The sequence below is a fragment of the Schistocerca cancellata genome, chromosome 4 (assembly GCF_023864275.1).
Source record: "Schistocerca cancellata isolate TAMUIC-IGC-003103 chromosome 4, iqSchCanc2.1, whole genome shotgun sequence".
NCBI lineage: Eukaryota > Metazoa > Arthropoda > Insecta > Orthoptera > Acrididae > Schistocerca > Schistocerca cancellata.
The window spans coordinates 755241709-755267417 of NC_064629.1; the positions used below are offsets into that span (position 1 = coordinate 755241709).

At 38.5% G+C, this 25709-nt stretch overlaps 1 protein-coding gene across 1 annotated transcript in view; it reads left to right on the forward strand.

The window, feature by feature from the left end:
* LOC126184487 (uncharacterized) overlaps positions 1-25709 on the forward strand; it is a 514130-nt gene that overhangs the window by 351928 nt on the left and 136493 nt on the right. Inside the window, exons 17-19 of the mRNA XM_049926880.1 lie at positions 972-1261; positions 7080-7291; positions 17533-17674. Coding sequence (XP_049782837.1) covers positions 972-1261; positions 7080-7291; positions 17533-17674 — 644 coding nt within the window. The remainder of the gene's footprint in view (positions 1-971; positions 1262-7079; positions 7292-17532; positions 17675-25709) is intronic.

The following is a 25709-nucleotide window of genomic DNA, read 5'->3' on the forward strand; positions in this document are numbered from 1 at the left end:
GAGCTTGCATTGGCACAGTAATGCTGAGAATCTCAGACAAAACTGAACAGCCATATACCCTGCATCTTTTATTTAGCATACTCTGCCATTTCCAGCTCCATCTGGTTGTAAAACTTTTGTTATTTTTTTGTTTCCATAATGTTTCTCTCTTCTTTGATAATATCAAATTCAAATTTGACATTGTTCTCAGCAGTGGTTCATTTTTAAAGCGTTTTGAAACTGGAATTGTAATTGTAATCACACTATATATCACATTTTTTGTAAGCAATCAAGGTGACTCACCCAAATGTTATGATGTACATAACCATAACACAAGAAATAAGAGACAAAAAACCAATTTGAAAGTAGCAGATCATAGTCCATGTTTTAGTGGCTCAGTGTGGTACAACTAATGGCCAGAATCCATAAGAGCACATACTGGAGATCCATTTAAAACAGACTTAAAATATTTTCTTGTAAATAATAATGTGTATTCACTGAAAGAATTCTAAGAATATATTATGTATTAACATTTTAAATGAATATGTTATGTATTAAACCTTTGTACACAAATATTATATGCAGTATACTTTTGTAAACAGCGTGATGTTTGCAAAAATCATCATATAATGACTCTATGCAAAAAGAAATGTAAATAAATAAATACATAAATACTATGAGAGTCAGTTTATATTCAGGAGGATTAGGAGTGAGACCCTCATCTGGCCATCTCAGTTTGGTTCCCAGTGGTTTCACTAAATCATGTCAGACAAATACCAGCATAATCCACTCAGTGAGAATGCTCCTGTCTTTGGGCAACTGACTAACATTACATCTTCAACATTGAACACTAATAGCATGATTTTAATGAGACTGAATTGAAAGCTGTGTATTTTGTTATAAAGTAAGTAAATACACTATTAATTTTGTCTCTCTCTGTCTCTCTCTCTCTTTTAAAAAAATAGCTAATGACATGTGATTTCTTTTTACAGACAGGTATAAACAACAATCATTGTTTGCTGAGTGGGTCATTGGGTTCCACTATAGATATTGGTGCATTCCAGCCCCAGAGTGGTGCCCTTTATGCAGAAAAAGAGTGCTTATCAAGCTCAGCTGTAGCACCACCACCACCACTGCCACCACCTGTGCCCCCAGCTCCACCAAACATTCCAGGCCGATATCCATCAGGGAGTGAACCAGGACCAAGTCTTCTTCCTTTTCCATGCAGAAACACTCTCACTTATGAAAAAATTGCTGGAGCCACATTTACGAACAGTCGGAGGTATGTTCCTACCTCATTCTCATAATCAAAGGATCTGAAATGATGTAAACTAAATATTAGTACCAACAGGACAAATATTGTATACATTCACTGACATTTAATGCTAAGTGTGACACTGTGTTTCTTTGTAGCATTGAGTACAGTGTTTCCTTTACTAGTACATAATACAGAAAATATACAAAGTTTTTAAAAGCAGCACCTGGAACTGAAAGAAAACACCCACAAGGGAGGTGTTGAAATGAGGCATGCTGTAAAAGATGATGATGGTTGTTGTAGTAGGAAGTTATATTGCTTTTTATTGAAAGTAAAATACAGTAAATATATGAATTTGTTTAAAGCAGCACCAGGAGCAGAGAGAACAAGCCAAGAAGGAAGGTGTTGAAATGAGGCCGACTGTGAGGAATAATGATTGTTGTTCTAATGGGAAGCTATAATGCAAGGAATACTTGTTGAACACATGGAGTGACTATCAAATTAAGCAGTGGAGGATACGGATGAGAGAGAAATATGAATCAGTTATTTAAGTAATGTGCAGAAACAAATTGCAGTTGAACCAACAGAGAATACACCTGGGCAATCTCCATTGTCTTACTTGTAGTATATGTAATGTAAAATAACTACATACTTACTTGCTGTTTGTTAGATTAATTTATTTTCTCTTATACATATATAGTAAGACACAGTGTGTACCCCATATAAAAGTTAACAGATTGTACACAGACTCAGTTCATGATGTTAAGACATATTGGGAAATGACCAGTGGAACATACTGCTAACTAACTAATCTAACATACACTGTGGTGACAAAAGTCATGGGATAGCAATATGCACATATACAGATGGCAGTAGTTTTGAGTACGCGAGGAATGAATGGGCAGTGTATTGGTGGAGTTGTCGTTCGTACTCAGGTGATTCATGTGATAAGGTTTGCAAAATGATTATGGCTGTATGGCAGGAATTAACAGATTTTGAACACAGAATGGTAGTTGGAGCTAGAAATATGAGATATTCCATTTCAGAAATAGTTAGGGAATTCAATATTTTGAGATGCATAGTGTCAATAATAGTGTGCCATGAATACTAAATTTTAGGCATTACCCCCCCCCCCCCCTTCCCCTGCCCCCTCGCCATGGACAACACACTGGCCAATGTCCTTCACTTAACAACTGAAAACAGCAGTGTTTGCACAGAGTTGGCAGTGCTAAGAGACAAGCAACACCATGTGAAATAACTGCAGAAATCATTGTGAGATGTGTGATGAATATATCTGTTAGTACTGTGTGGTGAAATTTGGTGTTAATGGGCTATGGCAGCAGATGACCAATGCAAGTCCTTTTGCTAACAGCGTGACATTGCCTGCAGCAGTTGGACCCTAGACAACTGGCAATCTGTTGCCTGGTCAGATGAGTCCCAATTACAGTTGGTAACGGCTAAATGTAGGGTTAAAGTGTGGCACAGACCCCTTGAAGCTGTGGACTCAAGTTGTCAACAAGTCACTGTGCAAGCTAGTTGTGGCTCCATAATGTTGTGGGCTATGTTTACATAGAATGGACTGGGTCCTGTGGTCCACTGAACCAATCATTGACTGTTAATGGTTATGTTCAGCTACTTGGAGACCATTGCAGCCATTCATGGACTTCATGTTGCGAAACAACGATGTCATGTCACTGGTCCTCAGTTGTTCACCAATGTTTTGAAGAACATTCTAGATAGCTTGAGCAAATGATTTGGCCACTCTGATTGCCTGACATGAATCCTATCGAACATTTATGGGATATAATCGAGAGGTCAGTTTGTGCATAACACCCTGCACTGACAACTCTTTCACAGTTACGGATGACTATAGAGGCAGCATGGCTCAATATTTTTGCATGGGACTTCCAACAACTTGTCAAGTCCATGCCATGTTGCTGCACTACTTCCAGACAAAATGAGATCCAGCATGATACTAAGTTATGTCCCATGATGTTTATCACATTAGTTTATATCATGTAAACTTTGCATTGTGGACTGCTTATTTTCCTGCAGTTTTTCTCTGCTATTTCTCATAGTTTCAGTGATAATCTGCACTCGACACTCTTTCCCATGTTGTCTCTCAAATAATGATCATTCAGCTAAATGGAAGCATCTCCTTTTCATTTCTGTCGCTCATGTTAATGATCCAGGAAATAAAGCATCTTAAAACATCTTGTCTTATAAATGGGGTGATTTTACAATTTCTTTTATATGACAACAATTCACAAATGCAAAAAAGTATGTGGTCATAAGTTTTGTACCTATATCTTCTTTAATACCTTGAGGACAGAGTTTTCTCTCTTTTATGGGGTAGCAAAATATAGTTCATTGCTTTTATGTACAATAGTGGCCATTCAGAGTGCAGCAACAGGGAAGATAGCAGATAATGAACCCTTACTTATTGTGTATTGACAGTATAGTGGGAAGAATACTTGATAAAATTTTTAAGTGATTTTGAGGTATACAGATGCAAAATTTAATACACAAAACTGTCACCTCTGGCAACAGAAGTGCCTCTGGCCTGGCTGAGCAAAGAGTTGAAGTGAGCTTTGATGACAGATATGGTTACATCATTTCAAGCTGCTTCACCTCTATGCTGGAGTTCATCAATCATAATGGCTGGCAAGTGTTGGCGTGTCAGTCTCTTGGCAGCCTGTGACCAAATGTTTTCAGTGTGTCAGATTTATGGAGAACATACTGGCCGAGGTGAAAGTCAAACACAGCCTGTATTGTGAAACATCAGAATGGCATAGGCAGCATGCACTATCTTGCTGAAATAAAATCTCACAGAGGTGTAGCCATTGGCCTTAACACATCAAACATGTGATGGCTGCTGTCATAATCATTAGGTATGCAAACCAGAGGTAACTGAGTTAGCTACCTAGTGGCACCTGATACTCTCACATGAGGTGCCGGGCCTGTACAACAATGATGAATGCAATCTGGTAACCTCCATTCTCTTTGGAATCTCAACACTTGGATACAACCATCGTGATGCTGAACACAGAATGGGGATGGGTGCTGGTCACATGGGGGATTTGAGATGCAGCGTGGCATTGAGGAAGAATGACTGGTTAAACGCCTCTGGCCATGCTGTAAGTAATCTAATCTTGTCCTCACAATCCCTATGGTAGTGATATGAAGCAGGTTGAGGTATTTTTCTACTGTCATTATTTACAGCTGGTTCTTGAACCTTTGTAAATCTCATGATAGTTTGCATCTGTCTTCAAGTGTCTGGCAGTTCAGTTTCTTCATCATCTCTTGTGACATTTTCCCATGGATCAAAGGAACTTGTGACCATTCATTATTCCTTTCTCTTTATGCATTCATCATTCCCTGTTAATCCTATGTGGTAAATGTCCCACACACTTGAGCAGTATTCTAGGGTGGGTCATGCAAGTGATTTGTAAGTCATCACATTTGTAAACTGATCATATTTCCTTAGTATTGTAATGATAAATCAATGTTTTCCACCTGCATTACCTATGACAGAGCATATCTGATCCTCTCATTTCTTTTCCCACCACGTGTTACATCCAGGTATTTGTATGTAAACCTAATCAAGATTTAACTGAAAATTTATGCAGCATATTTTTCAGGCAGAACTTCATTATTGATAACTGCATCATTTGCAAAAGTCTAAGGTTACTATTAATATTGAAGGCAAGCTCACAAATATACAACATGAACAGTGAGGGTCACAACACATTTCCTAGGGGCACACCCAAAGCTACTTCTACCTCTGTCAATGACTCTCCATCTGAGGTCCTCTCTACCAAAATTTCGTCAGTCCAATCACAAATTTTGCTTGATGTGCCATAGGACCAAACTTTTGATAATAAACATAGCTGTGGTACTCAATGAAATGTTTATCAGAAATCAAGAAATACAGCATCTATGTATGTCATGTGAGAAAAGTGCATGTTCACTTTCACATGATTGATGTTTTTGGAATCCTCACTGGTTGACACAGAGGAGATCATTTTGTTCAAGATACCTTATTACTTTTCAGCTCAGAATATGTTGTAAGAATTTACTACAAATGGATGTCAAGGATATTGGACAGTATTTTTGTGTATCACTTCTGCCACACCTGTGATCCATGCTTCCTACCAATCACTAGACACAGTTTTTTGTTCAAAGGATGTACAACAGATTAAAGTTAAAAGAGGGACTAACTGAGCCACAAATCTAGTTTAGAACCTGATAAAGATTTCATCAAGGCCCTGAAGCTTTTAGTTGTTTCTCAACACTACTGACACTACCACAGGATTTTCATTTGCAAAAGAACATTTGAAAAACCAAGTTCAGAGTGTCCACTTTGGCTTTGCTACCCTCAGTTTCAATCTCTGTCTCATCCATGAGTGTGTAGACACCAACTTTTGTACCATGAACATACATTACTTATGAACAAAATTTTTATGGAACTTCCTGACAGATTAAAACTGTGTGCCGGACCGAGACTCGAACTCGGGACCTTTGCAAAGGTCCTGAGTCTGAGTCTCATTCCGGCACACAGTTTTAATCTGCCAATCTGCCAGGAATTTTTATATCAGTGTAAACTCCACTGCAGAGTGAAAATCTCATTCTAGAATTTTTATGGGTTTTGTGAGAGATCCTTCAATAATACTCTGCTATGGTTGTCATTGAGGGCCCCACACATTGCCCTCTTGACAGACAAATGTGTTTCATTCAGCATCTCCCCATCCCAAACCCTATGCTTTTTTTACTCACATAATGCAGAAGTAATTTTATGAAGAGGATAGTTGCTACTCGCCATATATCAGAGATGCTGAGTCACAGATAGGCACAACAAAAAGACTGTCAGAAAGTGATCTTTCAGCCAACAAGGCCTTTATCGGAAGTAGACATGCACGCACACACATCCGCCCCCCCCCCCCCCCCCCACCACACACACACACATGAACACACACACTCTCTGGCTGCTGAGGCCAGACTCTCAGTTTCTTTACAGTGACTGTAACACTGGCTGTATATACAGAATGTAGATAATGTTACCCTTGCCTACTTTGGGTGATTGCACTGAAAAGTTAAGCATTTGCATATCCAAACATGTGGTAACTTTGTGCCAGTTTGACATTAGTTTCCTGCCAGGCCTGCATATTAAGAGTTGAGACAGCTGATCAATAATGTCTGCTGCCTATGTAAAAATTGAGTTTAATAATGTTTTCTACTAATAAGATTGCATTCATCTATGACCTACACACAACCAAAGCTATATATCTAGGCTACTTTTATTAATTTACATCCTGTGGCAATATATTCTATGAAAAGCAGTCACAAGTAAAAAATGTTTCAGTGCACAACAAAAATCATTAGAATCTTGAAGTGTGTCCAACATAGATGCTATTCTATCAACTTCCCCATCATTTCCTCCCATTATTTTCTTTCTGTTGGTTTTTTTTTTCATTTAGAAGAATCATACATTACAGAAAATGAAAAATTTATAGCCTGATCGTTATAGCTAACATAATTTGCATAGAACAGTAAATAAAACTCGTAATGATATGGAAAGGAATACTTTATTCAAGCATAAATGTACATTATGCTTCATCAGTTCATGTTAGGTATGTTTTGGTGACATAACTGTATTCAAAAAGCAACTAACACACTGCCTTTTAGAAAACTATTTCCGTGCTTGTACATGAATTGTCTCACAATGTATAGTATGTTATGATAGCTGCACACTAGTTCACTATCTCTTGCATGTCATGAAGTTTTACACATATTCTAATCATGCAGCAAGCACAGTTTTATTTATTTATGTATTTGTTTCTCATAGAGAGCCTATCAGGACCAGAGATGATATTGGTATTGCTGTAGAGTGTCTGGTGAAATGTGCTCAGATGAGACAGCATTGTCTTGCTGTTTCTGTTGAGAACATCAGAGGGGGTCGTCAGAGATGCTATGCCTTGGATCGTTCATCAGATTCAGAAAGTGCTCCACTTGAATCTGCTCCTGATCTTGCCTATTTTCAGAAAATCTGTTTACAAGGTTAGTGGTTTGTTTTCTTGTATGTTTTCACCATCAGCATTTTATTTATGAATTTTAGCTCATTTATGCTAGTAAGCAGATAAGATAATCTGTGAAGAGGGCAGTAGCTCACTTCACCTGTGATGATGATAAGGCTAACATATTTTCCAGGAAAGGAGGAAGTCTGATGGAGATTTGAGAATTTTTAATTGTTAGTAACACCTCTTATGAAGTTATGTCTCACATAAACTGTAAAAAGGAGCTGGTTGGTATTTTGTGAGAATGTCTCTTGAACATTAAACTGCAATATATTACTAAAAATGTGCTTACTATATCATCAGTCTCATGCCCATTGGTTGGATATACTCTTATCCAAATACGTTGAATGTTAATGACATGAGAAGTGCCAGCATATTCAAAGAGGCTTGTCAGTGGCAGGGGAGTTGAGGTTAGATGTATTGTATTTCCAAGAATGATATACCAAGGCAGGAGGAAAGGTCTTCAGTATGCTAATATCTCCCATTCCATCAATGCAGGAATGAGCTACTCAAATGCCTACGAACAGCCAGTCCAAAATGTGTAGCCACTCCATGATGTTGACACTACATGCAGCCGCTCACATTTACTGGAACATCTTCAAGCAATCTGGGAAGAACCTATTACAGAAAGCTCTGATACTTTGTTGCAGTCCAGCAGTCACTGACCAAGCCTCTCTACACATTAACTGTGAAGCAATGTGCCATTTGGTACCACACTTTGTGGGTGTTTTTTGGTGTCCAAATGCTCATTGTGGTGTTGAATACAACATTCCTGGAAATGTGGTGTCATCATTGAACAACACATAACCTTGGAAATATACATCTTAGCTACTATGTTGCAGAACCACTGTGCAAAATGCACACATGCAGGATGGTCATTGGTGTGAAATAACAGCATGCAATAAAGTCATGTAAGGACTCGGTGTTCAAAATATGCTGGACGCTGCCACTAGACATTCTTAAGTCTGAGGCAAAGGCATGCATTCTGGTGCTTGGATTAATCTCCAAGGCATCCAAACACTTTCTTCCCTAATGACCAAACATGCCAATTGTGGCCTGCCCTCACTAGCTGTGCCACTTCTCAATGAGCTGTACTCACACAAATTTCAGTTCCAACATGCAAACAAGCCGTGGTGCAGTTGATGTCTGTCTGGGAAGCATTTTCAATATGCTCATCTATTGCACGTGGCTATTCTATACATTAAGTGAATTTCTGCAAGCTCACCATTCTTATACCATTCCATGCTCAGCATATCCCAGCTAGTGCTCGAATGAGGAAATCCTCATATTCCCACCAGTATTCTCACGTAAAGCACCACTTAGCAGCATATGACGATGTCCCTTACGATGTGCCCCACCTCCCTTAGAAGTCCGTCACAACATTTCTAGGACACTATATATATAATATAAAAGTAGATGACACATGAATCCCCCCCCACACACACACTGCAGGAAAAAACATCAGTACACCCTTTTAGAGGCTTCCAGTTCACTCAAGATTTACACTACTGGCCATTAAAATTGCTACACCAAGAAGAAATGCAGATGATAAATGGGTATTCATTGGACAAATAAATTTACTGGAACTGACATGTGATTACATTTTCATGCAATTTGGGTGCATAGATCCTGAGAAATCAGTACCCAGAACAACCACCTCTGGCCATAATAACGGCCTTGATACACCTGGGCATTGAGTCAAACAGAGCTTGGATGGCATGTACAGGTACAGCTGCCCATCCAGCTTCAACACGATACCACAGTTCATCAAGAGAAGTGACTGGCGTATTGTGACGAGCCAGTTGTTTGGCCACCAATGACCAGATGTTTTCAGTTGGTGAGACATCTGGAGAACGTGCTGGCCAGGGCAGCAGTTGAACATTTTCTGTATCCAGAAAGGCCTGTACAGGACCTGCAACATGCGGTCATGCATTATCCTGCTGAAATGTAGGGTTTCGCAGGGATCAAATGAAGGGTAGAGCCATGGGTCATAACACATCTGAAATGTAACGTCCACTGTTCAAAGTGCCATCAATGTGAACGAGAGGTGACCGAGACGTGTAACCCATGGCACCCCATACCATCACGCCGGGTGATACGCCAGTATGGCGATGATGAATACATCCTTCCAATGTGAGTTCACCACGATGTCGCCAAACACAGATGCGACCATCATGATGCTGTAAACAGAACTTGAATTCATCCAAAAAAATGACGTTTTGCCATTCATGCACCCAGGTTCACTGTTGAGTACACCATCGCAAGCGCTCCTGTCTGTGATGCACCATCAAGGGTAACTGCAGCCATGGTCTCCTGGCTGATAGTCCATGCTGCTGCAAACATTGTTGAACTGTTCATGCAGATGGTTGTTGTCTTGCATACATCCCCATCTGTTGACTCAGAGATTGAGATGTGGCTGCACGATCCATTACATCCCTGCGAATAAGATGCATGTCATCTCGACTGCTAGTGATACGAGGCCATTGGGATCCAGCACGGCGTTCCGTATTACCCTAATGAACCAACCGATTCCATATTCTGCTAACAGTCATTGGATCTCGACCAATGCAAGCAGCAATGTCGCGATAGGCTACAATCCGACCCTTATCAAAGTTGGAAACATGATGGTACGCATTTCTCCTTATTACACGAGGCATCGCAACAATGTTTCACCAGGAAACGCCAGTCAACTGCTGTTTGTGTATGAGAAATCGGTTGGAAACTTTCCTCATGTCAGCACATTGTAGGTGTCGCCACCGGTGCCAGCCTTGTGTGAATGCTCTGAAAAGCTAATCATTTGCATATCACAGCATCTTCTTCCTGTCAGTTAAATTTCACATCTGTAGCACGTCATCTTCATGATGTAGCAATTTTAATGGCCAGTAGTGTATTATTGCAACAGTGCATATGCAGTTCATGAAATGATTATATTTACAGATCAATAGCACAAGTGGTTCTGAATTATGAGGCATCAGCCCATGCTGAAACGCCCATATTAGTATGGGTGGCAATGTAGGTACTGACTGTGGCATCCAGTTGATCATACAGGTGCCAAATACTGTCCTGGGATATGTTATGCCATGCCTGTTCAACATGTTCACATAGTTCTGTAAGAGTTGTTGGTTGACAAATCACTTCTTGTCCCATCATATTCCGCTTGTGCTCAATTGGAGACAAGTCTGGAGATCATACTGGCCAGAGAAGTTGCTACATGTCTTGCAGAACATGTTGAATTTCACAGGCAGTGTGTGGGTGAGCATTATCCTGTTGGAACAACACATCAGTGTCCTGTTGCAAGAAATGGTCTAACAACATTCGCACATGCTGTGTGCTGGTTAGCATACCCTCCAGAAACACCAAAGGTTAACAAGAATTGTAGCTTGTTGCAGCCCAGAGTATAAGGTCTGGGATGAGACCAGTGTGTCTAGGAAGAATGAACTCTATGAGACAGCGCTCATCAGGTCTACATCGCATGTGAAAATGACCATCACTTGCATGCAGGCAGAACCTGCTTTCATCACTGAAGACTATGGCATGCCGTTCCATCTTCCAAGTGATCCTCTGACGGCACCAGTGGAGCAATGCATGTTGATACTATGATGTGAGAGGAAGATGAGACAGTGCTCATCAGGCCTACATCATACTTGTGAATGACTATCATTTGAGTCCAGGCAGAATCTGCTTTCATTGCTGAAGACCATGGCATGCCATTCCATTTTCCAACTTATTCTCTGATGGCACCAGTTGAACCATGCATGTTGATGCTGTGTCTTGAGTGGAAGATAGGCTAGAGGTGTGCATATCTGTAATCTCAGTGCTGATAACCATTTCATAACAGTCTGTGATGACACAGCAGGGCTCACAAGCCCTCTTACCTGTACTGTGGTAGCTGTATAATCTGCCACTGTTGCCCTTAAAATACGATGATCCTGGCAGGCATCTGTGCTGAATGGACATCCAGAACCCCGTCTGTAAGTGTGAAACTGCTCACATGACCTCTGATACTGGCATTGTTGCACAACTGATGTAACACGTCCAACTTGTGTGGCAATTCTCCAAAAGGATCATTCTGCCACTTTGAAGGCCACAATTTGACACCTTTCAAACTCTCTGAGTTGGCTGTAGGAAGCACAAGTACATCCCTGTGACATGGTTGCTTCACATATTTACACCACATGGAGCCTTCTGCCTGTGAGCATTCTCTACTAAAGTGGAGACACAGATTGCCCTCTGGCAGTTATGCTATCTGTTGGTGGATAACATTGAAATCATTATCAGTACATGTGGGGTACATCATAAGACTTGAGAACTGCATAGCAACAATGGCCACAATCATTATGTATAAAATGAGACCAAGTTTCTTGATGAAATTATTATGTTTTTACAATATTGAATAATGGTAGTCAAATAGTTTCATAAGTTTTTACATAAATTATCTTAACAATTTTATTACTAATAGTGTAAAGTGTTTCAGAATCATTCATCTTATTTCACAAGACTATGTCTTCTGCATGAATGAAGATAGAAACCTGGGAAATTTTAATTTATGCACAAGACTACAAAGTATTTATTTTCAAACCATCCACCCAAATTTACAAGGGTATATGTTTTTACGGCATGCACATACAACCTTGGGGTACTTTTTACAAACATTTACTATGAAAGTTTTCATTTACATTTCGCAAATGTTCAATGTGCCCTGCACTGGACATACAAGAAAGATCCAAATGGTAGTCAAATTTGTTCCATAATTTTGCAAGCATGACTTGAGGAACTGCAGTCACTGCTGTTGCTATGCAATGACACAGTTCACTCAAAGTTGTTGGAAGTTGGGGCATATAATCTATCACCCCCATCAACCCTACCTCATTCCCCTAAAAAAATTAATAAATAATAGTAATAATAATAATAATAATAATAATAATAATAATCCCCGTGGAGGCCCGGGAAAAGAATAGGCCTCCGGTATGTTCTGCCAGTCGTAAAAGGCGACGAAAAGAACAAACCACTAATAGGGCTAACCCCCCTTTTAGTGTGATTACTTGGTTCAGGACAGAACTAAAGAAGCCTCGGACAAGTGCCGTCATGGTCGGGGACGACGCTTGAACCCTATGCCCGCCCACAATGGTAACGACACTGCTAGCCAACTGGAAAATGATTTAAATCCAAATAGAGGTGTTTTGCAGGATATGCTTCCTGCAACCACCCTAGAAGGAAAACAAAGACAGAGGATGAGATGGTCAGATGAAGTTAATCGACACCTCATGTTCTGTTATTACCAAGCAACAAACCTAGGAACCAACACAACTGGATACAGATCACAAGTATACACAACATTTATTACCAGATACCCGGAATTAAAATTTTTAACAGAACAACGACTAGCTGATCAGATCCGTGTGATAATAAAAAATAACAGGATACCCCAGTCAGAATTAGAAAACATCAAACAACAAGTACAACAAATACTGGAACAAAATAATGTGCAATCAGTAGAAGAAGAAAATACAGTAATGGACTCAAACATCCCAGAGCAAACAAACAAAGACCAACATGTATCAATTAAACAATCAGAGGAAAATGAAATCTTAAGATAGCCACCAGAACAAGCACAAATAGAACACGAAGTGACACACATGTTAGATATAGAAGATAAATTTCAGCTGACATATATAGAATACAAAGACACAAATACAGACATTAGACCATTCTTGCATAGACCGCCAAATAACCCACAAGTCGAAACAACAATAAAGACTATCAACACAATCATACACAACAAAATAAATGAAAACACAACTATGGAAGAGTTACAACTACTGGTTTATATAGGAGCACTCACTACACTAAATATACACACTAGGCAGAGATCAGAACAAACCAACACACATAAGAAACCCACAAAACCAGCATGGCAACACAGGCTACAGATCAGAATAGAAAAACTGAGAAAAGACATTGGACAGCTAACACAATTTATAAGAAATGAAATATCAGACAAAAAACGAAAAAGGTTAGGTAAAATCTCACAACAAGAAGCAATAGAGCAATTAGATGAAAAAAAAGCAGAAATTGCAAGCATTGGCCAAACGACTTAGAAGATACAAAAAAAGTGAAAATAGAAGGAAACAAAACCAGACATTCAACACAAACCAAAAGAGATTTTACCAGACAATAGATAACACACACATTAAAATAGACAATCCACCAAACATAACAGACATGGAACACTTCTGGAGCAACATATGGTCAAACCCGGTACAACATAACAGGCATGCACGGTGGATACAAGCAGAAACAGACACATACAAGATGATACCACAAATGCCTGAAGTGATAATTTTGCAACATGAAGTCACCCGAGCAATTAATTCTACACACAATTGGAAAGCCCCTGGAAATGATAAAATAGCAAATTACTGGCTAAAGAAGTTCACCTCAACGCATTCACATCTAACTAAATTATTTAACAGTTACATTGCAGACCCATACACAGTCCCTGATACGCTTACACAAGGAATAACTTATCTGAAACCTAAAGATCAAGCAGACACAGCAAACCCAGCTAAATATCGCCCCATAACATGCCTACCAACAATATACAAAATATTAACTTCAGTCATCACACAGAAATTAATGACACATACAACACAGAACAAAATTATAAATGAAGAACAAAAAGGCTGCTGCAAAGGAGCACGAGGATGTAAAGAGCAACTGATAATAGATACAGAGGTGACATATCAAGCTAAAACTAAACAAAGGTCCCTACACTACGCATACATTGATTACCAAAAAGCCTTTGATAGTGTACCCCACTCATGGTTACTACAGATATTGGAAATATACAAAGTAGATCCTAAATTGATACAGTTTCTAAACATAGTAATGAAAAACTGGAAAACCACACTTAATATCCAAACAAATTCAGATAACATCACATCACAGCCAATACAGATTAAGCGTGGAATATACCAAGGAGACTCATTAAGTCCTTTCTGGTTCTGTCTTGCTCTGAACCCACTATCCAACATGCTAAATAATACAAATTATGGATACAATATTACTGGAACATACCCACACAAAATCACACATTTGCTATACATGGATGATCTAAAACTACTGGCAGCAACAAATCAACAACTCAACCAATTACTAAAGATAACAGAAGTATTCAGCAATGATATAAATATGGCTTTTGGAACAGACAAATGTAAGAAAAATAGCATAGTCAAGGGAAAACACACTAAACAAGAAGATTACATATTGGATAACCACAGCGACTGCATAGAAGCGATGGAAAAAACAGATACCTATAAATATCTAGGATACAGACAAAAAATAGGAATAGATAATACAAATATTAAAGAAGAACTAAAAGAAAAATATAGACAAAGACTAACAAAAATACTGAAAACAGAATTGACAGCAAGAAACAAGACAAAAGCTATAAATACTTATGCTATACCAGTATTGACCTACTCATTTGGAGTAGTGAAATGGAGTGACACAGACCTAGAAGCACTCAATACACTTACACGATCACAATGCCACAAATATAGAATACATCACATACATTCAGCAACAGAAAGATTCACATTAAGCAGAAAGGAAGGTGGAAGGGGATTTATAGATATAAAAAACCTACATTATGGACAGGTAGACAATTTAAGAGAATTCTTTCTAGAACGAGCAGAAACTAGCAAAATACACAAAGCAATCACTCATATAAATACATCAGCTACACCATTGCAATTTCATAACCACTTCTACAACCCTTTAGATCACATAACATCAACAGATACAAAGAAAGTAAATTGGAAAAAGAAAACACTACATGGCAAGCACCCATATCATCTAACACAGCCACACATAGATCAAGACGCATCCAACACATGGCTAAGAAAAGGCAATATATACAGTGAGACGGAAGGATTCATGATTGCAATACAGGATCAAACAATAAACACCAGATATTACAGCAAGCATATTATTAAAGATCCCAATACCACAACAGATAAATGCAGACTTTGCAAACAACAAATAGAAACAGTAGATCACATCACAAGCGGATGTACAATACTAGCAAATACAGAATACCCCAGAAGACATGACAATGTAGCAAAAATAATACATCAACAACTTGCCATAAAACATAAACTAATAAAACAACACGTTCCCACATACAAGTACACACCACAAAATGTACTGGAGAATGATGAATACAAATTATACTGGAACAGAACGATTATAACAGATAAAACAACACCACATAACAAACCTGACATCATACTCACCAATAAAAAGAAGAAATTAACACAACTAATTGAAATATCCATACCCAACACAACAAATATACAGAAGAAAACAGGAGAAAAAATTGAAAAATACATCCAACTGGCTGAGGAAGTCAAGGACATGTGGCATCAGGATAAAGTCAACATTATACCAATTATATTATCAACTAAAGGAGTCATACCTCACAATATCCACCAGTACATCAATGCAATACAGCTACATCCAAACATATATATACAACTACAAAAATCTGTAATTATTGATACATGTTCAATGACCCGAAAGTTCCTAAATGCAATATAACATATACCATACAGTTACAAGGAAGTCACGCTTGACCGAGGTCCGCGTCACGTTCCATTTTTAACCAGACTTAAGTCTGAGGAAAAAAAAGATAATAATAATAATTCTGTGGGATCAGGTGACCATGGAGGTCAGTGGTACAATGCAAGATTCATACGCCCTTCAAACTCTTAAGAGATGCAATGTTGTACTCTCATCACAAATCACTGTATTGCACCTATTGAAATGGATAATGCAAAATGCCTTTTGTTGCTGTGTTATTGCCATCTCAACTCGACATACATTGGTTAATAAATAAGCAAATGAGTTGCACCAGGGAGACCCCTACCAGCAACTACATGAACCAACAGATGCCAAAGCAGACTTTTAGTTTCAATGAAGTCAAACCTTAAGTTTCTATCTTTGTTCACGTACAAGAAATAGATTCTTGTGGAATTGGATGAATCTTTATGACGCACCCTGTATATTTTGTTAACAGTCAGTAGTCTACTTGAATGTTACCACTTCACCAGGTACCACACATGACAGAAACAACTTCTTGCTATCAATGACACAAAAAATGTTTATAAAGTATTTCACCAAATGTCAGAATCCTTAAATGCAATACACATAGCAACTAGTAACCACCAACATCCTAAACATAATGCCATAAAATTCTATTTGCACTGTAATAGCACCTGTTTTGGAGGTATGCTTTAGGAGTTGATCTGAAACATATAATTTTTTTATTGTTTTAATGTATTCAGGTAATTTATTGTAAAGCTTTATCCTTGCTTGCAGCGGACCATTTTGCTCAATTTTTGTGTGAATATATTTTGTATGCAGTTACATGTGTGAACATACTGTTCTGTGTGAACTATCCTGTTTTCTATAATTTTCATCACAAATGATTTGTCCTCCAAAATATATAAGCAAGGCAATGTAAGTAGTTGTAGTCTTCTTCTTTTTCTTCTTCTTCTTCTTCTTTTTTCAGTGGGTTCCATGCATTTGTGGAATGTGTACTTTCAATGATCTTAATAATTCTTTTTTGTGGTACAAAGCACCTTCTACATCTACTTAGTTAAGAGTTCCCATGAAAAATGATTCCATATCATAACAATGCTTTCACAAGTACACAATACACATTTCTTACAATTTACTGTGTTGTGCATCCTATTAGAATTTTGGTACAGTAACATGACACTTAGTTTATCATTTATATAGTTTGAAATTTCTAGGTGCTTTCTAGATAGTAGTATTTCTGGAGATTCTAAGTGGTTTCTTTGTGAGACATATAAAAGTGTGACAACCTACAGGTCTATTTTTGGAGGACCACTCTGTGATGTGTAACAGACTTCTATTTCTTTCTGTAGTTCATCTGCAGTCTACCTCTTAATTAAGAGATTTGTGTTGTGTGCAAATTTAATACATTTCTGAAATGGGATTGATGATTTCAAATCAATCATAAACATATGTGTAAGTAGATGACAAAAAAACCTGATTATTTTTTCATCCTGTTTGAAACACTGTCTTCTCGGAAGAGTGTATGTGTTTCTGGGTTTTATTTGTATTGTTAATATTCTTTGTTAACTCACTAACAATATTGCTAGTAAGTTATTGTAGAGCTTTTATTTTATCTTACAGAAAGTGCTTGTGCAAAGGCTTGGGCATTTACAAGAGTACCAAGTTATGAACTAGCTGCACCAAATACTGTGGAAGTCAGGAATATATTTAGCAGACGACAGTGCCAGGACGAATGCTTGCGGGAGACAAGAATCATCTGCAGGTACAAGATCTTTTTTCAGAAAATGTTAGCTGCCTTATTATCAAGTTTTAAAAAGAAAATTGGCTTATTTGTTGCTGACTACAAATAAAAATACAGTAAAATCCAGAGTATAGTTTATAAAGACATCTTAATAAGGATAAACCCTTATGAGGTTTGACTACATCCCATCTCATACCATATGCCTAAATACACAGAAGTTAGCCTTATTACCTGTACAATCTCTCCTGCTGTGATTTTGTCAATTCAGTGTTTATGAGAAACAGAAAAGAAACATACACAGTTAGCTTTGTTCCAGTGTTGACATAGGTGTCACATTAAACAAATTTAAAGACAGTAAGCTTTTTCTGTTAACAACACTGAATTTTAAAGCAGTATAACAGAACTTCCCTGAGTGCTATGTACCTAACACTTTTAAAGATCCCAAATATAACACACTGCCAGTACTGTCTTGTAATCAAATAATAACTTAAGAAATACTCCAAAATTCTCTCTGCCAGTAAATACGTTTTGTTAAATTTGAATTGAATACTGTTCTGACAAATATGTGGTGGTTATGGTATGTACAAAACAGCTTATAGCCAAGATCAGATTTGGTCTTTCAGAAATATATCTCCGTTCAAAGTGCTGCTCCAGTAGTTACTTCTGCATCAGCCCTGAAAATAAATGATAACAAGGAACCTCAGTGTTCAGTGAGTTGTTCCTAAAACATGTTGGACACAATGTTGATTATATTAATCATAAGCAGCTATTTCAGGTTAGCTTTCAGGTTAGCTTTAAAGTAATAACCTTATTGGTGAAATTTTAGCTCATCATCTTTGGTCTTACAGTGAAGATGAAATATGAATAATGTATATTTTAAGTGATCAATTGTGGGTTCTTGGTGAAACCCTGTATATTGTATTAACATAATAAAACACTTTTTAGCCTCATTTCACAATAAAAACAGTAGCAAAAATAATGAATTCCAACATTATTGGCAAATTTTTCAATAAAAAACTGAAGAAGCAGGCAACATCACTACTGTACCCAGTGAACAACGTAAATAGATCAAAAAGAAAATGGTGCAGTTTACTTTTTATAGGTAAAACTGCAAATACGATAAACAGTATTTTCAAAGCAAAGGGTTTCTCTGTGCTTTTTTATGTCCCACAGACAGCTGTTAGATGTCCCTTGAGTTCAAAATATAAACAACCAGACATAATAAAAAGTGGAGTTTATAAGATCATTTGCCAAGAGTTTCAGTGTCACTATGTTGGAGAGACAGAGATGTCAATCTGCACTAGACTCAGAGAACACCATATAAGGACACTAGACTCAGAGAACACCATACAAGGACATTAAAAGAAGCCAGAGCCATCCTTTGCCAAACACTGAATAAATGAAAACCACAAGTACATAATAGATAAAGAAGTCTTACACATAGAAGAAGAGAGTGCAAAGCTCCCACAGTTAGAAATTAAAAAACAGTTGTGTTTATCCCCACATTTATTATGGAATGAACAAACTCAGTTCAATTGTACACCTCTTTTGGACAATATTACTTCTCCTACAAAGATAAAAAACCTTGGCGCCTTTATTCACAAAACAAAACAAAAAAAAAACGTTCCTGTGCATAACTCTGGTCCAAAGTATGTTTAGTCATAATTATTGTAATTGCTGTACTAACAAATTTTTTTAAATGATGTGGTAATGAATTTTTAAAGTCCATATGTAATTTGTCAAAATTGTCAACAAAGATAACTTTTACAGTTTAAGTTAAGAATTGTCATTTCATCTTGGCCTGGTTCTCATCTTTGGAGTCAGTTATGTACTAGAAAATGCACTTATAACCTGAAACCTAGGTCATACAGTAATAATAGAGTTTGTGAAACAAGGCTAAAAAAGTGTTTCTTTAGTTAACACAATCTATATTTTGTAATAATAACTCCCACTGTTCATTATGAATAGCTGTTCATAACTACTGTATGGAGGTTGACAAATATAAAAATAGTAATTAGTGTTCTTAGAAATGTCTTAATGTCAATAAATTATTGACCAAAATCTTTTTTCAAGTTCTATCTCTGTGGTAAGATCTTACTTTATTGACAAAAATCTTTGCTCAGTAATATCTCTGTGGTGAGATCTTACTGCATAGCCTAAGCCAATTTTATTATTGCCTCAACACTCAGTCCTCCTGATATTTTGGTTGTGATTACTGATTATAAATATGATAATTAGGTAATAAAATAACAAATCCTTAAATTATTTTCAGGGATAAGAATTTAAATATCATTAAATTTGATTATTTTACTCAAACAAGAAAAAGAAAACTTTATGTCTATGCATCCTTGTTTTACTAATGCACTTCTAGGTAGCAAATACTGCATTTACGTTTACATATTAAAACTTGGGATCTCACAAAATGCCAAGACATGTTCACTTTAACTAACTAATCATCAAATCTGGATAAATGCCAAGTACATGTTACCTATTTACAATAAACAACATTCATCAATGAGAGTATGAAATATATTAACAAACAGATAATTATCCATTCTTAAGATCTAAGATGGGACATTAAACTTACAATGGCAAAGACAAAATTTTGGCCTTCTCCAGTATTCAGTTATGTGCACAGAAAATTGGTATTCCACTTATTCAGTGCTTTGAGTTATTATCATCTTGTTGATGGCAGCCTATCTAAGCTGCAGCTTTTGAATTGATGAGAATGCAACCTAGCAGCTGCTAGTTGTCACTAGTGTCACACATTCATGTTGATATAGCCGATAGCTCCTTTTTTTGACATAAATGTTCGTCATTTGACATGAAAGAGAAAACATATACATGTTAGTATTTCTTCTTATCATCTGACATCAGGTTATTGAAGTTGTTCAATATTGTTATTTAAATAATTACTTAGCTGTTGTCTTATAACTGCAAATGTATTTAATCAGCGTGCCCATATGTCAGCAGAGTAGCAAGGTAACAGGACTACTCACGTAGGTAGGATTCATTATAAAATGATGAGACCTAGCCAACTATATGAAAATGTAGGCTTACCGTCATGAGATCACACTGCTTCATTACATCTTGTAAGCTGTAGGTAAATTATAAAAATTGAAGTAAAGACATTACAAGAGAAAGTTTTTCTGGGTTTTTAAGAACTGTCCTCACTTCACAGGTGTAAAAACATCTAAATATTGTGAAAAGATCTTCTAACAAACATATGAACTAAACTTAACCTGGGCTATCACTCACAGCGAGCTGAGCTGACGATGTCCCCCTCCCTTGACTACCTCGTTTCTCAACTAATACAAGGGTTGACTGAAAAGTAATGCCTCCACCTTTGTAACTCTTCAACAGTTTGTATCATTGGTATGTGGCAGGCACTGGCTTGTTGCCTAGCCTCTTCTATACTGCTCCAGTTGGCGGGAAGCCTTAGCATTGAATGTTTGTGTTGTTACAGTGTAAAGTATGGAACAATGTGCAGATGGTCAGTCAATGTGATTTAAGCAACGTGCAGTCATTGAATTCTTGACAGCAGAAGGTGTCACCCCAAAGGAGATTCATCAGCTAATGAAAGCAGTTTATGGTGACTGTGTTGATGTGAGTACTGTGTGTCATTGGGCAAGTATAATTAAAGACGTTGAGGTGGGAACATCTGACCTGCGTGACAAACAGTTGGGCATCCTATGACAGTAACTACCGAGTTTCACAAGCAAACTGTTGACAGATTCATTCAGGATGATCATTGTATTACTCAGAGAGAAACTGTAAGCACAATCTGCATTTCACAAAAACGGGTGGGTCACATTATTGCTTTGCATTGCTATCGGAAGATCTGTGCACAATGGGTACCCCAGATGCTGACTCCCAAAATGAAAGTGCATAGACTTTAAATTTGCCAGGAACTCCTCTTGCATTACGATAATGAAGGTGACACCTTTCTCCATTCAAATTGACAGTAGACAAAAAAATGTGGGTACACCATTACGACCTGGAGACGAAATGTCAGTCGGTTGCGGAGACAGAGTGTTGACTTGTTCCGTGACAGCTTCAGAAAACTTGTTCATCATTGGCAGAAATGTATCCAATTGGCTGATGATTATGTGGAAAAGTGAATATTAGTAATTAAAGATGACATTCTAAGAATTATTTCTGCATTTGATTTATTAAAATATTCTCATCCAAACCAAGTTAACAAAGGTGGGCGCATTACTTTTCATTCAACCCTCATATATGCTGCAGTACCTGAAAAGTGTACTTGAAGTTGTAAACATCACTACTTCTCAGCATCCATCTCTATATTCCAAGAATGTGTTTAATATTTTGTTAAAGAAATCTTAACAAACTATTGCAGAAATAAAGTAAGGAATATGTAATCCTAGCAAATTCAAAAAGTAATTAAAAACTTAACTTATTAATCAGTCCTTCTGTTTCGCCATAGTGCATGCAATGGTTATTGAACATGTAGCATAAGAACAGTTTACACAAATGACAACTTTAATGCACAAAGCCAAGTCCAGGCATTGTCAACACAATAAAACCAGGGGGTGCATCTGCTGCCTGGAGCACCTCTCTTAGTGGAGTGCTGTTGATGGTGCGAGGTGACAAAGCTTGTTGTCTGCATCACTATGGTTGTTGTTAGTGCCTTCTACATCTTACAACATTCAATAAACTCATGCTTTCAACTTATAGTGGGTGTACAAATTAATTTCAGTGGTGCTCCAATCTTACACTATCTAGGAAAACTTATGGCAGTTTTTAGTATACTCATATAAATGTGCATTAGTTCTTGAATATGTTGTCTAATATAACTGGAAAAATAATGTAATTCAGGCAGGTAGTACCTCTTCTGCAAATGTATAAGATCATTGTTCTTGAGCACAAATAGAGTAGAACTGTTAAGAACAGAGGGTAAAAAATAGTACAAAATATTCTTACAGCTTTACTCATAATTCAGAACTTGTAGACTTTGTTCTCATTTTGTAAACCAATTTTTATTTGTTATATTTTATTTTTGCTCAAAAAGAGTAATACACTCCTGGAAATTGAAATAAGAACACTGTGAATTCATTGTCCCAGGAAGGGGAAACTTTATTGACACATTCCTGGGGTCAGATACATCACATGATCACACTGACAGAACCACAGGCACATAGACACCGGCAACAGAGCATGCACAATGTCGGCACTAGTACAGTGTATATCCACCTTTCGCAGCAATGCAGGCTGCTATTCTCCCATCGTAGAGATGCTGGATGTAGTCCTGTGGAACGGCTTGCCATGCCATTTCCACCTGGCGCCTCAGTTGGACCAGCGTTCGTGCTGGACGTGCAGACCGCGTGAGACGATGCTTCATCCAGTCCCAAACATGCTCAATGGGGGACAGATCTGGAGATCTTGCTGGCCAGGGTAGTTGACTTACACCTTCTAGAGCACGTTGGGTGGCACGGGATACATGCGGACGTGCATTGTCCTGTTGGAACAGCAAGTTCCCTTGCCGGTCTAGGAATGGTAGAACGATGGGTTTGATGACGGTTTGGATGTACCGTGCACTATTCAGTGTCCCCTCGTCGATCACCAGTGGTGTACAGCCAGTGTAGGAGATCGCTCCCCACACCATGATGCTGGGTGTTGGCCCTGTGTGCCTCGGTCGTATGCAGTCCTGATTGTGGCGCTCACCTGCATGGCGCCAAACACGCATACGACCATCATTGGCACCAAGGCAGAAGCGACTCTCATCGCTGAAGACGACACGTCTCCATTCGTCCCTCCATTCACGCCTGTCGCGACACCACTGGAGGTGGGCTGCACTATGTTGGGGCGTGAGCGGAAGACGGCCTAATGGTGTGCGGGACCGTAGCCCAGCTTCATGGAGACGGTTGCGAATGGTCCTCGCCAATACCCCAGGAGCAACAGTGTCCCTAATTTGCTGGGAAGTGGCGGTGCGGTCCCCTACGGCACTGCGTAGGATCCTACGGTCTTGGCGTGCATCCGTGCGTCGCTGCGGTCCGGTCCCAGGTCGACGGGCATGTGCACCTTCCGCCGACCACTGGCGACAACATCGATGTACTGTGGTGACCTCACGCCCCACGTGTTGAGCAATTTGGCGGTACGTCCACCCGGCCTCCCGCATGCCCACTATACGCCCTCGCTCAAAGTCCGTCAACTGCACATACGGTTCACGTCCACGCTGTCGCGGCATGCTACCAGTGTTAAAGACTGTGATGGAGCTCCGTATGCCACGGCAAACTGGCTGACACTGACGGCGGCGGTGCACAAATGCTGCACAGCTAGTGCCATTCGACGGCCAACACCGCGGTTCCTGTTGTGTCCGCTGTGCCGTGCATGTGATCATTGCTTGTACAGCCCTCTCGCTGTGTCCGGAGCAACTATGGTGGGTCTGACACACCGGTGTCAATGTGGTCTTTTTTCCATTTCCAGGAGTGTACTATGTTCCAGAGAGAGATGTCTGTCTAACATTACATTGTGGAATGATTTTATTTCTGTCCCATTATTAGACATGTCATTCCGTTGCACACTTATCAGGTTGCTGATTTAGAAGAAAATATATTTCACTCATTTTACTGTGGGTGAAGCTTGGGTGTTTACTTTTTATGTAATTCCTGAAGATATAAGACACCAGAAGAATTCAGTTCTATATCATTTTCATTAGGTGTCCAGATGACAACTATTGTGTCATACATATTTTTAAATTCCTTTATCATTTACATATCATATAAAAGGCCCCAGAACTAATCCTTCGGGCACATCACTCTTTACAAAAAGTAGACTAGATCAGTACTCCTTAGTAATGTTAGCCTCTCTGTGGTCAATTTTTGTATCACGATACTTCCCTTTTAGATGCCATTGAAAGAGACTTTTAGCTGTTCCTGTGATACGATAAGTTTCCAGTTTATTAAGTAGCTGTTGTTCATGAGAAACTGTGTTGAATGTACATGACAGATCTAGAAACAAACGTGCCTCCCATTTCTTCTCATGTAATTTTATTAACATTGTATGTATTTGATTCTATACAGCAGATGATATAAAATAACCTTCCATAAATCAATGTTGTGTTACTCATAAAACTTTTCTTTGACAAGAAATGGAATCTACAGTGACCAAGGTGCCACCATCTGTCCATTCCCATGTAAGTGGACTAAACAGGTTCAACAGCTGTAGATGTAGTCTGAATAGTTATTTGGTAGTTGCGTGTAGATTCCAATGAGTGAAGTGTACACTTTCCTGCACCAAGGATAGGCTGGCAGCTTCTTGATTCTTACAGCTGCTGCTGAGTTAATATGATGCCTCACTGTGACATAGTTTGGCACAATACATCATTGGTCATGGTATTTGATAATGAATGCAAAGGTACTGAGCAAATAGCTTCTTTGGTGGCACAGCTTGTCAAGTTTGCTTTGCTGCTGTGGAAGTTGAAGGGGATGGACTCTCCTCTTACTGGATATCTAGGTAGAAAGGAGAGCAGATCATACAAGAGGCTACAAAATATACTGCAAGAAGTTGCAGGCAGCTACCATCATTCTGCACAGAGGAACATATTTACAAATGACTTATATCCTCTTGGATATGGAGAGTCTCACAGAGAACTACAACACTTGATGACAGCTTTTCATAAGAACAGCAATAATGAGTGGCAGGTTGAGCAAGCCCTTTGCCATAAACTGACAACAGAAGTGCAAGAGGAGCCCTAGAATGATGTAGCTGTTGTGTTTATTCTATTAGTATTGCACCAGTCGCTGGGGTTAAAGCAGCTTCTCAGAGTAGCAGCATGAGCAGCAGCATGTGACTTTACCTCCGTATAGATATACCTAGGTAACTGGGCTATTCATGACTCTATTTAAGAAAGGATGGGTCACTAATGTTGTAGGGTCGAGCCATACATGTCTGCTTCCATTCCTTGCAGCTAAGCTCACTGCAGATAGTGAGTTGGACCTATACTCTTGAAGGTCAAATAGTCTATGCATTGGCTAGAATTGCAAATTAACATATAATCAGAAATATTAAATAAATGATAAATTAATAATTAATA